Source organism: Colletes gigas, unplaced genomic scaffold (assembly GCF_013123115.1).
Source record: "Colletes gigas isolate AHSC1104 unplaced genomic scaffold, ASM1312311v1 Colletes_gigas_Sc00024, whole genome shotgun sequence".
Taxonomy (NCBI): domain Eukaryota; kingdom Metazoa; phylum Arthropoda; class Insecta; order Hymenoptera; family Colletidae; genus Colletes; species Colletes gigas.
Window position 1 is genome coordinate 3,111,535 of NW_025106653.1, and position 17,391 is coordinate 3,128,925.

Here is a 17,391-nt window from a genome sequence, read left to right on the forward strand (position 1 = left end):
TTAATCCGAAGGGAATATCGATGAATGTCACGATAATAGAAAATTGAAATAAATCTCTCGTTTAGTTTCACACTTTGAAATCTCTGTCTGTAATATCCATTTCTCGGGAGATAAACTATCGTTGCCACAAAGGACGATTTAAAACAGATAAAAGAGCTATAATTTACACGCGTGTCGTAGCTTTGTAATGCATCCGATGTTAATAATTTACATACAAATCAAAGGTAAATCTTCACACGGAATAATCGAAACAATCGTTGTATTCGAATATGTAAAATAATACATATTTCAACTAAATGGAATAATTTGATCCGAACCGAAAGAAAGTTCTTTCATAATGTAGATAAATCTGGTTCACCTGTAAAATTCGTAGCATACTGAATGCGCGCGGTAAAGTAGATCGAACGACGTAGTTATTCGCAACATATAATGGTCGTCCACCTAATGACAATGGCAATTAGCATTGATTATTAATTTGAACGTAATAGCTGCTATATCGAGCTGCAATTTCCCAAGCAGCTTATTTTTGCAAAACTGATTATTATCGTCTGGCCTAGTTCAATTCTCTGCGCAAATCCAAATTCGTTTCGCTATTACTCGCAACGCCAAATATATCCGTTCATCTTTAGCGATAAAAAAACAAAAACATTTGCACGTTCGACCGACGGTGTATTCTGTTTCTAAATAAAATAAAAATTGTATGATTCCCGTATGAAACGATGTTTTGTAATTCGTTAATCGGGAAACTGTCCGCCAAACGAACGTTTAAATGGTATCGTTTGCAAAGTTAAATGTTTTAAAATATGGTTTTAAGTATATTAATATACTTTATAGTTTTATCTTTCATTGCATTTCTCGACAATTAAAAACTTATAAAAATTTATAGATAGCATCAAAAATCGTTAAAAAATGCTAAATTTGTATTGTTATATCAGCAAGGTAATATTATTAACAGTATTGCAATGCGTGGTAGTGGAATTAATCCAAATTAATTAACTGCCCCCGTTAATTTTCAGTTCACGAGAAACACAAGGATACTTAGAAACGTATATATCTCCCCGAAACAAGTCTACGTGTGCGCGTGAACGTTTATTCGTCGCATTTGGCAATATAAATTTTCCCATAAAAGTTCCGGGGGACAAACACACGCTGCATAACGAAACTACAACTTTAAAATGATCGAATTTATTGCGGCCTCGCGTTCGTCGGGCTCGCCGCGTTTTATATCACAAACTTCATAATGCAAATCCTTGGGGGAGGGACAAAATTATGAAACAAAATTCCGACTTTAAGACAATAGTACCAGCTCGTGTGCACATTTTTTTTTTATTACTTTAACCGGAGATCCGTCGTTCTATCGTTACGAATCTTTAAACCAACACTGCAGGATAAATAAATAAATAAATTAACGCTTAACACTGGAACTACCGACAATTATAGTGTGTTTATTTGTACCAAGGAAATTGAAACGATAGGTGAAATAAGTGTGATATAGGTGAAATAAGTGTTTATTCATTCTCTTATAGAAAATTACGATAAATTTCCAAAAATTCAGTCGAGTAAATTTTTTACAGATCTTATTAGAAATTACAAATGGGTCATTTTAACTGGTTTGGTAGTACTAGTGTTAATGACGATGAAATGTAATATATTCTAAAAAAATTATAGACCTCTTTCTTTAAGACGTAACAGATGGAACAAACCTATATTAATTTGCAAAATCTTATCCTTTTTTAAAACTTGGAATCGAATCAGACCTTCAGAAGAGTATATGAATTTTAAATATAAGAATTCTTTGAAATCTAATTCTTTTTTAACAATCAAAACGTGAGAAATTATTTCGAAATGTATGTCGATGACAATTTTAGAGGCCAAAATAAGACGAAAATCAAGAATACCAACTTGTTTATGGAGGCTTCGTTAAGAAGTTATTAACATTTAAAGTTACGCCCGTATTTAATTTTTTTCTCGAAAATGCGCAGGATGTTGGGGATATGTCTATTCACCAAAAACGGTTGTAATTGGCCTCCACAACTAAAAATCATTTTTCTAGAACGATTTAAATTTTTTAATTTTGTCGAGAAATTTTACACATTCTCGAATTTTTTTCTAGAAAATGCGCAGGATTTCGAAGATATGTCTATTCACAAAAAACAATTGTAATTGGCCCCCACAACTAAAAATAATTTTTCCAGAAGAATTTGAAATTTTTTAATTTTGTCGAGAAATTTTACACATTCTCGAATTTTTTTCTAGAAAATGGGTAGGATTTCGGGTGTATGTCTATTCACCAAAAACGATTATAATTGACCCTCGCAACCGAAAATAATTTTTTTAGAAAGATTTGAAAATGTTTTTTTTCGCTGAAAAATTTAGGCACGAACCCCCTGTCGATTTCTCTTACAAATTCGTTTTTGATTTTTACAAAAAAGTTGTCTAATACTTTTTTGTAGATGCCCATGTGCTCTACTTCAGAAAAAAGTTTCATTGAAATATATTCACTATTGCAGGAGTTATGGCTATTTGAAAATTGGACCATTTCTATGGGGTTTTTCTAACTTTACGGAGTCAAGATACAACTTTTTCAATATTGTTAGCATTTCTACATATTCTTGGCCAAAATACGTGTAGTTTGCCGTTTGAAACATTAAAATCGTCCAATCGGTTCAGAAGTTATGACGTTTTAAAGATACGCATGAAATTTCAGTGAAACATGTCAATGCATGGTCAGACATTATATTTTCGGTAAAGAATTTTTTTCTCGAAAATGCGTAGGAATTCGAGGATATATGTAATGACAAAAAATGATTATAATTGACCCCTGCAGTCAAAAATAATTTTTTTAGAACGATTTGAAATTTTTGAATCTAATTTTTCAATAACTTTTTAACGAAGCCTCAGTCAAGAAATTGATATTCTTGATTCTTGTCTTATTTTGGCCTCTAGAATCTCCCATTAAAATTTTCGATCAATGGGGAAAAATAAATTATCAGAAACGCAATACTTTTCGACACATTACACTAATATTACTTTGATTCTAAATAATAAATCAATTTGACCTCCTACAATATCTAAAACGGGCAAGACTATACAACCAGGCTACGACTTATCTGGGTCGCTAATAACCCACAAAACGATTGATGCAACGTTAAATAACGAAATGAATAAAAAAATATCTCCCAGATATATTGTGTTTGACGTCCACGTAGGTCGAAAAGTAAAAGTAAGGGGGGTAGAAACGAGGGGAAGAAATCCCTTTGAGGGATCGTCTGACCCTTCTCGTTTAAGCGCGAGGTATTAGGAGCCGATAGATCCGGGAAGACGTAACAAGTGGAGCAAATCGGGCTTAAGTATTTACGAGGAAATCACCGTAACACGCAGTCCATTATCAGCGCGCGAAGCTCCACGGCTGTCCCCCCTTCCCACCTCGGAACGCTTAATGACGGAAATTTTATCGCGTAAGCCGTGTAAACTAACAGACCCACCGCGTGTATTAGCGTCCAACGTTTGTGTGCGAAGGGTTGTCCCGGCGCGCGGCGTGCTCGAACTTCTCGTTGAAGTCACGCGATCAGATAAGCCCGGGGGATTAACCCTTAAACCGATGGTATAAACGGAGCGTGAAGAGAACGCCGAGAAGAGAAAAGAGCGCGGAGGTATGCAACGGGTGGCAATTTTCCATCCGCGACACGACAATATCGAATTAATTCGAACAACCGTGAAAAGACCGAGCCACGATCGCGTTGCAACGTCAGGGTCCGCTTGTCGAGCTTGCATTCATAATTTTTATTGAAAAATGATCGTTAAATACCAGTGTCGTGTAATAATAATTTGATACGCTGTGAAAAAAAAATAATATTTTTTTAGCAAATTTAAAAAAATTATCGAAGAGAATTGGAAAACTTCTAAAATATGGTAGAATATATCAGTATTGGAACATAAAAGGATGCATAGAAGCATACTGGTATTGTAATGTTGATTAGAAATTGAAAAAGTTTGTACATTTGTGAAATAATATATGAACATCGAAAAAACTTTATTATAGCTATTTTTCCATTTAATTTAGAAGGATTCCTTCAATCAGATCAAAATTCTCTTTATCGTAGTCATTTTTACTTTTAATTTAGATGGAAAAATGACTACGATAAAGCTGTTTTGATTTTCATATATTATTTTACAAATGCTGAAACTTTTGCAATTTGTAATCCGATTAAAGGAATCCTATTAAATTAAAAGGAAAAATGACCCCAACAAAGTTATTTTGATCTTCATATATTATTTTACAAATACAGAAACTTTTGCAATTCGTAATCCGATTAAAAAAGGAACCCTTCTAAATTAACAGAAAAAATGACTGCAATAAAATTATTTTGATCTTCATATATTATTTTAGAAATGCAGAAACTTTTGCAATTTGTAATCCGATTAAAGGAATCCTAATAAATTAAAAGGAAACATGACCCCAGCAAAGTTATTTTGATCTTCATGTATTATTTCACGAATGCAGAAACTTTTGCAGTTCTATGTCACGTAGTCGTCGCCAAAAATATCTGTGAACATTGCAATTGCAAAGAAAATTTAGGAACTAAATCGATGTTTACGTGTATAGAGAACTAAGATATTGACTGAAGATTCACCAGCATTGCAACTGGCTTCTTCGAAGCTCAAGCAACACTTTGGCGTGTCGTGTGATGGATCACTAGTTACCAATCACTGATGTCATGGATCACCAGTCACCGGTAGATCACCAGTCTTGCTAGCTCGACAAAACAATGAATAGAACTTAATGTTCCAAACGATAGCTCGCATCCCCATTGATGTTACCAGGATATCTCCGACGATTCCCTGTATTTTCTGTACTGGTATCCTTTAATTTAGGCTACTATTTTTATTTCATCGAGTAGAATTCCGTGGCCTGTGGTAATTCGATGCTGTGCAACGGCTGATTGCACGTAGTCCAATCTGGTGCATCTCTGGTGCTCTTTTAGCCGAACGCTCCTGCCAGTTTCACGGATGTATACTTTTCCGCCATGAGCAAGGTATTTTGCAGACACCTGATGAGAACTGCAGCGGTTGTGGATCCGTGGGGAGACGAGGAGCTGTCCAATTTTAGTTTCCGTGGCGAGCACTCTTTTAATGTTTACGTTTCTTGGGTTACTCGAGTTGAAGAACGCGAGAGACGCGCCAGATTGGACTACGTACAATCAGCTGTAACGAAACGTCAAATTACTGCAGGTCGTACTATCTTAAAAAAGAATAATAGCTGAAGGTAAGAAAATAGAGGGGATCGTTTGGAAATAATCTACAATAGAATTCAATCAGTTTGTTTAATTGTTGTTACACGATTCGAAGCAAGAGCGAAGTACGATTTCATGAACGATGACTTTTCGATTTAAATAAAATATCGCACGTTTAGTAAATGAGTTTCTGAACCGTTTAAATAGACCATTGCTAGCAGCGTTGACAATTATACCAAGTTCGAAGTCTCGAGCGTAGTTAGCAATTATTTTTAGTGTCGATCCGCGACAGCATCGTTCCGACGTTTAATCAATGATTTCTGCTTGTTCTGTGATTCGCAGCATCTCATTTTGCAAAACTGATCATCCCGCTTCGTGTTCGTCATGAATTCCATTAGCATCATCGTTATCGTTGTTCCTCCTAATTAATATACAGGGTGTGTAAATGGGACGAGTCGTCTTTCGATTTCATTGGGAATGGGGAAAAAAATTTTGGAAAAAGTCTACTTTTTTGTGACCTCGTTTTTTTCTAAATGTAGTCATGCAATTGCAAAATACAACTGCACTTTCCGTTCCTGAATGGAATATGTCATTTTTCATAAGGTAGACTCTTTTCATAATTATATGTATAAAGTATTGTAAGGAAAGAGAAAATTAGAATAATTGCCTCGTGAAAATTCACATTCACCGCCGAGTGTAGCTTTTATAGTTGTTACAATGTTCTCGTAATTTCATACAATTACATATAAAATGCAAGAGGAATACAAACATAGAGGAATATTTTAATTTAAATATTAAAGATTAAATTGCAATTAAATTCACGTCTAAAAAAAGGTGTAAAATAGAACCTTTTCTTCGTTCGGTCATAATAAATCCGATTAAGAATGATGAAAAATTGTGATAATATTAATAAAAGTAAAAACACAGAGAATTCAAGAGAATGTAAAGAAAATCATTTTTAATCCAACAAAGTAGAAACTACCCTTAAACTCTCATTATTATTTCAAGAGAATCCTCTAAAAGGGAATCCTTTTCTGCACTTTCCAGTCTAGAATAGGATTAAGTATGTACCTACACCTCTGAATACATTAAACTATTAAAAAAAATTAACAATGCTTTTGACGCATTATTATAATACTATTTTATTTAAAGGTTTTATTTAAAACGTTCTTCTTTATTGAAGAAGACAAAAACAATGTTTATTTAATATTTTATATAAAATATAATTCTCTCTAAAATTGATTTAAATTTGTTAGAATTTCTACAAATAACGAATATGTATTATAATTAGAGTTTCAAATGAAAGTATATATTTAGACGCGATTATTTTAACTGATAAATACTCCATCGTACATACGTTCTGTGCAAAAATGAGGAATTCTCTGGCAGGTCTGACTAGCTATAGTATAATCTCCTTCTTATGAACCGAGGAAGGTGAGTCTATTCGAAGGGGATTATACTATTAGTAATCAGACTCGCTAGCCAACTTCTCATCTCCGTACTGTGTTAGTACTGATTTAAAAGGACATAAAGCAGCATTATAAAATACACGTTTCAAGATCTTTAATAATGCTTTAATTATTAAAAAATATTTTCTTTTTAATGTGCGTTCGATAAAAATAATATTAAAGAGATGTATCAGAAAGTATTGCGACATATTCGTCTGTGTTGATAAACTTCAAACATTAGAAATTAAATAAATTAAATCCTACCAAATGTTTACGCGCTAATGTTTATACGCGCTGCATACATAGAGCCACCCTTTAAATTCATTGTTATTACGAGAGAATTCTCCTAGAGAGAATCCTCTTTTGCACTTTCAGGTCCAGAGTAGGATTAAGTATGCTCGAAATTTTGAAGGGCGCCAGCGGTTACAGCATTGCGATATTTCCGTGTGTGTGCACGTTTTGAGCAGACGCATTTAAACGATTCGTTCAAATATTCAAATATTCTATCGAATCGCTAATTTGTCTCGCGATTATACAGAGTGTTCGGTCACACTTGGGAAAAATTTTAATGAGAGATTCTAGGGGCCAAAATAAGACGAAAATCAAGAATACCAACTTGTTGATTGAGGCTTCGTTGAAAAGTTATTAACAAAATTATTAATAAAATTTGTCCACCTACACGAATTTTTTCCTTGAAAGTGCGTAGTATTTCGGGGGTATGTCTATACACCAGAAATGATTATAATTGACCACTGAAGCTAAACATAATTTTTTCAGAATGATTGAAAATTTTTCAATTTCGTCGAAAAATTTGTCCACATTCCTGAATTTTTTTCTCGAAAATGCGTAGGATTTCGGAGATAAATGTATTCACCAAAAATGATTGTAATTGACTCCGATAACTAAAAATAATTTTTCCAGAATGATTTGAAAATTTGTTTTTTTACCAAAAAAATTTATGCACTTTGTCGATTTTTCTTAAAAATTTGTTTTTGTTTTTTAATAAATTTATTTGACGCTGTATGGAAATATAGTCTAATACTTTTCTGTAGGTGCCCATGTACTCTACTTCAGAAAAAAGTTTCATTGAAATATATTCGCTATTGCAGGAGTTACGGCTATTTGAATATTTGATCATTTTTATGGGGTTTTTCTAACTTTACGGAGTCAAGGAACAACTTTTTCAATATTGTTAGAATTTCTACATATTCTTGGCCAAAATACGTGTAGTTTGCCGTTAGAAACATTAAAATCGTCCAATCCGTTCAGAAGTTATGATGTTTTAAAGATACACATGAAATTTTAGTGAAACATGTCAATGTATGGTCAGACATTATATTTTTTGTAAAGAATTTTTTTCTCGAAAATGCGTAGAATTTCGGGGGTATCTCTATTCATAAAAAATGAATAGAATTCACCACTGAAGCTAAATATAATTTTTTTATAATGATTTGAAAAAATTTTTTTCACCGAAAAATTTAGGCACCTACTCTCTGTCGATTTTTCTTAAAAACTCGTTTTTGATTTGTAATAACTTTGTTTGACGCTGTACGGAAATATTGTTTAATACTTTCTTGTAAGTGTCAATGAGCTCTACTTCACCACTAAATTTCAATTAAATCCATTGACTATTGTACGAGTTATGGACGTTTGAAAGTTGGACCATTTTTATGGGGTTTCTCTCACTTTACGGGGTCAAGGAACAACTTTTTTAATATTCTTGGAATTCTTACATATTCTCCACTAAAATACGCGTTGTTTGCTTTTCGAAACATTCAAATCCACCAATCCGTTCAGAAGTTATGATGTTTTAAAGATACGCATGAAATTTCAGTGAAACATGTCAATGTATGGTCAGACATTATATTTTCGGTAAAGAATTTTTTTCTCGAAAATGCTTAGGATTTTGGGGGTATGTCTATTGATAAAAAATGATTGTATTTAACCCCCGCAATTAAAAATAATTTTTTCAGAACGATTCAAAAAAATTTTTTTCGCCGATAAAATTAAAATACCAATAAATCATACATGGACTATAATAAATATAAATTTAAATCCCAAGATATTTTAGCTATTTTCAATTATTCATTTTTGGAGAATACAATTTATTATAGAAAGAACATGCGTGTCAAATTAATTTCTGTAAATCTCAGGCGAAACACCCTTGCAAAAATGAGGTATCGAGAGAGGGCTGATTTTAATCGAACTTACACAAGCTGAGTATCTGCTGATAATAAGATTAAAATACCAATAAATCGTACGTGAACTATAATAAATATAAATTTAAATCCCACGATATTTTAGCTATTTTCAGTTATTCTTTTTTGGAGAATACACTTTACTATAGAGAGAATCTGAGTCTCAAATTAATTTCTATAAATCTCAGGGCGATACACACTCGCAAAAATGGGGGGTTCCGAGTAATTTTAATCGAACCTACGCAACCTTTCGAACGCATGGCTATCGATGATCTCCACTTTCACGCACACCCTGTACAACGAACGCGGTCGAAAGGGTGGCTGCGAGAGGAAACTAGGATGGCGTAACGGCACGTAGGTGGTACGACAGTGGCGAGAGACGTTGGCGCGTCACGTCAAGGGCTAAAAGTCCGCGAAACAATATCCAACCAGCCCCCCCCCAACCTCCCCGGGCGCTACATCTTTCTTCCCTTTTCCGGCGCTGCCGGCTGCTCTTGCCGCTTCTTCTGTTCCGTATTAGTTATCGTTTATCAGGCCGGCCAGACAAAACGCGCCGCCGGGAATTGGGTGAGCCATCTGTTGCCAGACATGATCGATAAAAGTCCGCCAAGTGCTATCAGTGCTAAACTGCTATTTCGACGAGCTGCCGCACGTTTCACCCTTCCCTCGTTTTCTCCTCCGACCGAACCGACCCCACCCACGCCCTCCGCTCCTCTTTGACGAGCGTTCACCGCCTTCTGCGATTTCTTTTCCCGTCGAGGCGTCCTCGTTCTTCCGCAACATCTGTCCGGAACCGAGCCCCCCCCCCTTACCGATCGCGGAAGTGTATACGCGATAAATTCAATCCGCCCTACAAATTGCTCGTTACTACTGATTACGTTTTTATGGTTACACGTTCGAGAATTTTCAAAGCGCTCGCGAGCGAATCCGAACGAAAGTTTCTTTCCGCCCGGAGGAAGCGATCGAGGACAATATCGCGTCTGAGTTTGCAAGCTTTCTACTCTTTTTCATCTTTCCGCTTTCTGGAGGTGGAACGAGAGACGTTTAACAACATTGCAGATTAACATTCACCCACAACGTCCATGGCAATGCTACCACGTGAGATCATTGGAAAATTTCACTATGAACTCTAGTGATTACTGGTAACTTGAATACTAAAGGTATACGTATGAGTCGGTATCCTCGAGGGGGTTAAAAATGTCGATAGTGATCGAGCCACCGAGAAAATTAATTTAAATAGAGAAATATGTAGGGTTGTGTATATGAGTGGCTCGATTTTTTTAATCGTTCATGTACAATGTTCGTCAGTTGGTTTTCTTAATGGGAGATAAATAGGTCGATCTTAAGCGAATTCCTTGAATAATCGATTGCATGAATTATTGGGAGTCTAAATATTGTACGTCGCGTGTGATTTATGCATGACAGTGCATCGCTTCGTTTCAGCCGAGTAGAAAGACAGTTCTGGAACGGACGATTTTATAACAAATGGATCGTTTTGGTCACACTGTGGGCTTAAATCCATTACGTTCCTACACTTGAGGCTATTTTAAAGCTTTATTTGTACATCAAATGCAAACAAATTAAAAATACATTAATAACATACACGAGAAGGCTAATATCTTCGTCAGATAAATTGTACGTATTTATTTGAACTCTTCCCAATACTTCTATGCCTCAAATCAATCGGATTTCGCATATTAAGATACACATTTTATTTTTGTAAAAAGAAACTATAATAATTTAAATTTATTTAAAGTCTAACAGCAACCAAACGAAATTTCATCCACAAAAATAGTTACAGGGAAATTGCAGATTCACAGATTCGGAATTTTTTACTCGTAATAATACGTGTTCTTTTATTTCTGAAGAAGTACGTTAAATAGGTGACAGGTATTCTGTCCCTGTAATGGGTTTCTGTTTTTCCAATATCCTGTTGTTTCCCGTCGAATGGCTAAAGCATTCATTTCGATCAGAACTCTTCGAATTTCTACTTATCATTTAGATCGCGGGGAAACAATTCTCCGTTTCTGAAGGCGCCGGAAAAGCTCTTAATCAAAAGTTCCGATGAAATTCTTACGAATCATTCTTATCCAATTGCAATTTGTATCGCGTTTCAATTTTAAACCAACTTTAAATTTCCAAAAGTAAAAGGAGTATTTCGAAAAATCTATGTTTTTCGCGCGTTGGTTCTCTGTTCGATCATTTCCGTAAACGGCAAGCTTCGGAGATATTTTAAACGATATTTCACCGGAATTCCTAAATTTCACGCTATCTCGTATCTATTTCGATTCTTGCCACGTGTAAAATGTATCAACGAAACGAAAAGGAAAGTTTCCCCGGTTGTATTTTTGTAATTTTAGCGAATTACTCGGAAGATATAGTAATTCGTGAGAACAATATCGACAGAGCACGACGGGAGGGACCAAGTTTCCCATTTCGCCTTTTCCAATTTCTGGAGTGTCAATTTTGCAACACATGGCCCTTGCGTTATGGAAGATTACAGTTCCTTTCCTTTTTTTTTTCCTCTCTGGTTCTTTTTACCGAAGCATCGAACAATTCCTCCTGATGGCTTGATCAAATTGTTTGCTCGCGATAGATCCCAGAGGAAATAATTTAATTTGAGGAAACACCTTAAATCTAAATACATAATACCACCTATGCAATACACTGATTCGACATACTTTCATCACAGTAGTAAACGAAATTCTTAACCACCCTTTATAAATATTTTACAACGATTTTAACCTCTCGTTAAAAATAAAACAATGAGAAAGTTACTTGAATCATAATTATTAATAAACGTAGTTCAAAAATAGAATTCTTTTGTAAAGAAGATTTAAACGGAAACGAAAGAGTCGTCAGGGTTTCGTTTGTCAACGCGTGCAATTTAATTTCGAACGAAATTAAGATTCTGCGTTTCGCGTCCGAATCTCGTACGCGAAAAGTTCCGCCGCGCACAGAGGCAGTAGAATCGTTAGAAAATTTTAATAAAACAAGTTGTAGAGTTCTCGGTCGTGTGTAAAAACTGAAGTATTTTTATGAAACCGCAGCGCACAAAAATATTGCTCGTAAGCAGTTTCCCCTCCCCCGGGAGATGCTTCGCGCACAGATTAGTGTTAGTGGCGTACACGTCGGTGCATGTATAAATTGAATCCACTATAGGAATTCCTCGTCAAAGAGAGGAATTCTTGCTTTCTCTTTTTCCACGGCGATACCCGCCTCCTATATACTGTGACGTCGAGCGTGAAAATGCTCAACTCCGCCGCCCTGTTGCAGTTCCTATCAGAGAGTTATGCGTCCGAAAAGAATCCTATCTGCTGTCACTTAAATTTTCCTACAACTACCAACTAAATAGCCCACAGCCGTGCGTTACGTTTCCGCTATTTCGACCAGAGTTCTGACCTGGACGCGTCATACAACGTCCCTGCTCTTTTCACTGACTTTGCACGCGTTTAGAAAGCGCCAAACGTGACAAAATTTCGACAGCATTTTTCTAGATTACTATTTTGCAATTTTTAGGACGAAATATTCTTTCGTATTCTATATAATTTTATTATAATAACCTTTATTTAGATTTGCTATTATAGTAAAATGAAATTTTTAATAAATACTATTAGCGATCATTATTTATGGTTACTTTCAACCATTTTTAATTCTGTTACTTCAAACACTACAAGGTTAGGTTATAATAGTCTTCATTTAGATCTACTATTATAGAAAACTGAAATTTTAACAAATACTATTAGCCATCATTATTTATGATTAGTTTCAACAACTTTTAATTCTGTTATTCCAAACAATACAGGGTTAGACTAAATTCATTTAGATTTACTAATATTTTTTTAGATTTACTACTATAGATAAATAAAATTCTAACAAATACTATTACCCACCATTATTTATGATTAGTTTCAACCAGTTCTAATTCTGTTACTTCAAACACTACAAGGTTAGGTTATAATAGTCTTCATTTAGATCTACTATTACAGAAAAATAAAATTTTAACAAATACTATTAGCCATCATTACTTATGATTAGTTTCAACCATTTTTAATTCAGTTGCTTCAAACACTACAAGGTTAGGTTACAATAGTCTTCATATAGATCTACTATTACAGAAAAATAAAATTGTAACAAATACTATTAGCCATCATTATTTATGAATAGTTTCAACCACTTTTAATTCTGTTATTTCAAACAATACAGAGTCAGACTAAATTCATTTAAATTTACTATTATTTTTTTAGATTTACTATTATAGATAAATAAAATTTTAATAAATACTATCAACGATCATTATTTGTGATTACTTTCAACCACTTTTAATTCTGTTACTTCAAACACTACAAAGTTAGGTTATAATAGTCTTCATTTAGATCTACTATTATAGAAAACTGAAATTTTAACAAATACTATTAGCCATCATTATTTATGATTAGTTTCAACAACTTTTAATTCTGTTATTTCAAACACTACAGGGTCAAACTAAATTCATTTAGATTTACTATTATTTTTTTAGATTTACTACCATAAATAAATAAAATTCTAACAAATACTATTATACCATCATTATTTATGACTAGTTTCAACCAGTTCTCATTCTGTTACTTCAAACACTACAAGGTTAGGTTATAATAGTCTTCATTTAGATCTACTATTACAGAAAAATAAAATTTTAATAAATACTGTTAGCCATCATTATTTATGATTAGTTTCAACCACTTTTAATTCTGTTATTTCAAACAATTAAGGTCAAACTAAATTCATTTAGATTTACTATTATTTTTTTAGATTTACTACTATAGATAAATAAAATTCTAACAAATACTATTACCCACCATTATTTATGATTAGTTTCAACCATTTTTAATTCAGTTGCTTCAAACACTACAAGGTTAGGTTACAATAGTCTTCATATAGATCTACTATTACAGAAAAATAAAATTTTAATAAATACTATTAGCCATCATTATTTATGATTAGTTTCAACAACTTTTAATTCTGTTATTTCAAACAATTAAGGTCAAACTAAATTCATTTAGATTTACTATTATTTTTTTAGATTTACTACTATAGATAAATAAAATTCTAACAAATACTATTACCCACCATTATTTATGATTAGTTTCAACCATTTTTAATTCAGTTGCTTCAAACACTACAAGGTTAGGTTACAATAGTCTTCATATAGATCTACTATTACAGAAAAATAAAATTTTAATAAATACTATTAGCCATCATTATTTATGATTAGTTTCAACCACTCTTAACTCTATTATTTCAAACAATTCAGGGTTAGACTAAATTCATTTAGATTTACTAATATTTTTTTAGATTTACTACTATAGATAAATAAAATTCTAACAAATACTATTACCCACCATTATTTATGATTAGTTTCAACCAGTTCTAATTCTGTTACTTCAAACACTACAAAGTTAGGTTATAATAGTCTTCATTTAGATCTACTATTACAGAAAAATAAAATTTTAACAAATCTAATTAGCCATTATTATTTATAAATAAATAAATTAAAATACTAAAACATTTTTCGAGAATTATCAGGAAGGATCTGTTTGAGAAATTATTCAAATAATATTTCATTGATATTCTTGAATTTCACCCACGTAGATTTCACGTGAAAAAAAGGAAGAAACATCGCTATTAAAAATTGTGAATTTTAAATTTTAAGTAAATGTGAAAGTATCGCCAGTCGTCGAGAATTCTTTGAAACGTAAAATTGTTACTCAGCGCGTATATAGGAAGAGGAATTAATTCTGGACGATCCTCAGAGGCCAATAAGTTAAACAGAGGATCCGTGTTGTGGAAGGAACCGCGTATCCTTGCCAAAGTTTCGTCCAGTCTAGGATAGATACTGGTTGCTCGCGCCTCCTCTCCAGGGAACAGTGGTCGCCATCGAAAATTATTACTTGCTAATGGGTAAGAAGTTAGTTACCTTACAGAAGTCAGTCGTCACGGATCGATCACTCAAACGACGCAATCGGATTTCCAATAGTTGCTTGATCAGTTACTACGGTTGTGGAAGCTCTCAGATTTCAACGGTTAACCGATTAATCAAGTTCGCCGAGTTTGATTGCGCAACCTACGCTATTATCGCCAGCTTCTTATTCGTGAAACTTATTAAACACAATTAACTCGAAAGGTCCTTCGAGTAGAGTAACATTCAAGTTAAAAATCCTCAATTTTTCGTTAAAAATCATCCCAATTTTCTTGTAGTAGCATAGACAACAGTTTATACGATTCAACTGGTTAGATTATTAATAAGAGTTAAGAAAAGATTTTGATAATTGATGTCTAGTAAAAAAATCCTCAATCTTTCGTTAAAAATCATCCCAATTTTCTTGTACTAGTATAAACAACAGTTTATACGATTCAACTAGTTAGATTATTAATAAGGGTTAAGAAAAGACTTTAAAAATTCATGTCTAGTAGAAAAATCCTCAATTTATGGTTGAAAATCATCCCAATTTTCTTGTACTAGCATAGACAGCAGTTTATAGGATTCAACTCGTTAGATTATTAATAAGAATTAAGAAAAGACTTTAAAAATTGATGTTTAGTAAAAAATCCTCAATTTTTCGTTAAAAATCACCCGAATTTACTTGTACTAGTATAGACAACAGATTATACAATTCACCTCGTTAGATTATTAACAAGAATTAAGAAAAGATTTTAAAAATTGATGTCTAGTAAAAAATCCTCAATTTTTCGTTAAAAATCGTCCCAATTTTCTTGTGCTAGCACAGACAAGAGTTTATACGATTCAACTCGATAGATTATTAATATGAATTAAGAAAAGACTTTAAAAATTGATGTCTAGTAAAGAAATCCTCAATTTTTCGTTAAAAATCATCCCAATTTTCTTGTACTAGCATAGACAACAATTTATACGAAACTCGTTAGATTATTAATAAGAATTAAGTCTTTAAAAATTGATGTCTAGTAAAAGGAAAAACTTTTTACACGTTTGAAGAAACGAATAAAGAATCTCGTTTCTAGTTGTTGTTTCCTGTTATTAATTCAGTGTTTCGTCGTTTTGTGTGTTTAGACATGGACCTGCCAGAGCACTCAAAGAAAGTGGGGGATCATCGAGGGGACGATGACACCAACGAATCGTTCGGTGACCGGGATCACAGATTGAATCGTATGTACCAGGGTCCTTTAAGGGAGCCGGGTTCCACTTTGGAGCCATTTTTCGACGACAATGGCGTAGCCGCGACGTCGAATAGAATTCTACCACCCGCCACATGTATCCTTCTGATAGCATCTTGCCATCTGTTTGCTTTGACGTAAGAAAAAAATTGTTAAGGTGCACCAGACGAACGAAACCACGCGTCTACTTCTACGACGAGAGTCAATGATTGTTTATATAATGCCGAGAACTGTCAAACTCTTTGCTGCGTTAACCGATCGACAGAGAACGGAACCAATTCATTTGAAAATATCTCTAAAATTTTATTACCATTTCTTTCACGCTCCATCGATGATACTCTACCCAATCTAACTAGAAAATTATTATTTAAAAGAATTTTATTGTGTGTGAATGCGTTCATAGGAAAATAATATTTTTAATGATATAGTCTTCTGTTATATTTTAATTTTCATATCGTTCGATAGAGTAACAAATTTATAGAATTTTCTAATATCTTTTTTTTATACTGAATGACTCATGGACGCAAAAATTCTTCCGTACGATGTTACAAATAATAGTTCTGAAAATTAATATCTACCGTGTACATGGTTCGAGAATCTTTTGATATTTCGGTTACATTTTTCTACAAGTCTTCGTATCATATTACTGAAACCTATTTTGAAAGTTTACTGTGTATTGCAGTAAGGATTTGATACGATTACGAACATTTTATGTAGAAGTTCATAGTCTATTACACGAATTCTAAACATCGTTATTGGCACATTCTGCAATCCCATGTTTGATAAATAATCTCGTTGGACCAAAGTATACAGTATAGCTCCAATTCAGACGGAAACTTCGAACAAATGAAAGTAAAGTATTTCACTTTGATCACAATAGATCCATAATAATCCATTGCTTGAATTAAACGAGACATTTTTTAGCAAAATTTCCCATAATCTCGAATAGCCTTAGAAAAAGCATTAAATCCAAGAATTTCAAATTCTACACTGATTGTGAGAAATATTTGCAATGGGTCTGCAATAATTTATTTGCCCAAACGAAAGTATTGATTAATCCTCGATAAAAGAAATCGAAATTATTTCAAATTGTTATAAATGATTCTTTCAGTAGATTCTCGCGGTGTAAATGAATTAAACGAACTCGTTAAAGGAGTATCCGATACTCTGTTACCGATCTGGATAATTCATTATCGCGATACTAACTCTCCAAGCTTGTAAACGACACGTTTTTGCGAGGCTTCTTGTATGCACGACGGCTTAGCAAGTAATGAATTTGAATTCTTTCCATTGCCAGAGAGAGCGTTTTTACCTCCCCAATTAAGAAGACACGTCTCG

General features: G+C 33.5%; 1 protein-coding gene across 1 annotated transcript in view; it reads left to right on the top strand.

Annotated features, from left to right (window-relative positions):
• Window positions 1-16,194, top strand: part of LOC122401361 (lachesin-like) — a 241,232-nt gene extending 225,038 nt beyond the window's left edge. Inside the window, 1 exon segment of the mRNA XM_043403441.1 lies at window positions 15,950-16,194. Within this exon segment, the coding sequence (XP_043259376.1) occupies window positions 15,950-16,194 (245 nt within the window).
• The last annotated feature ends 1,197 nt before the right edge of the window (window positions 16,195-17,391 follow it).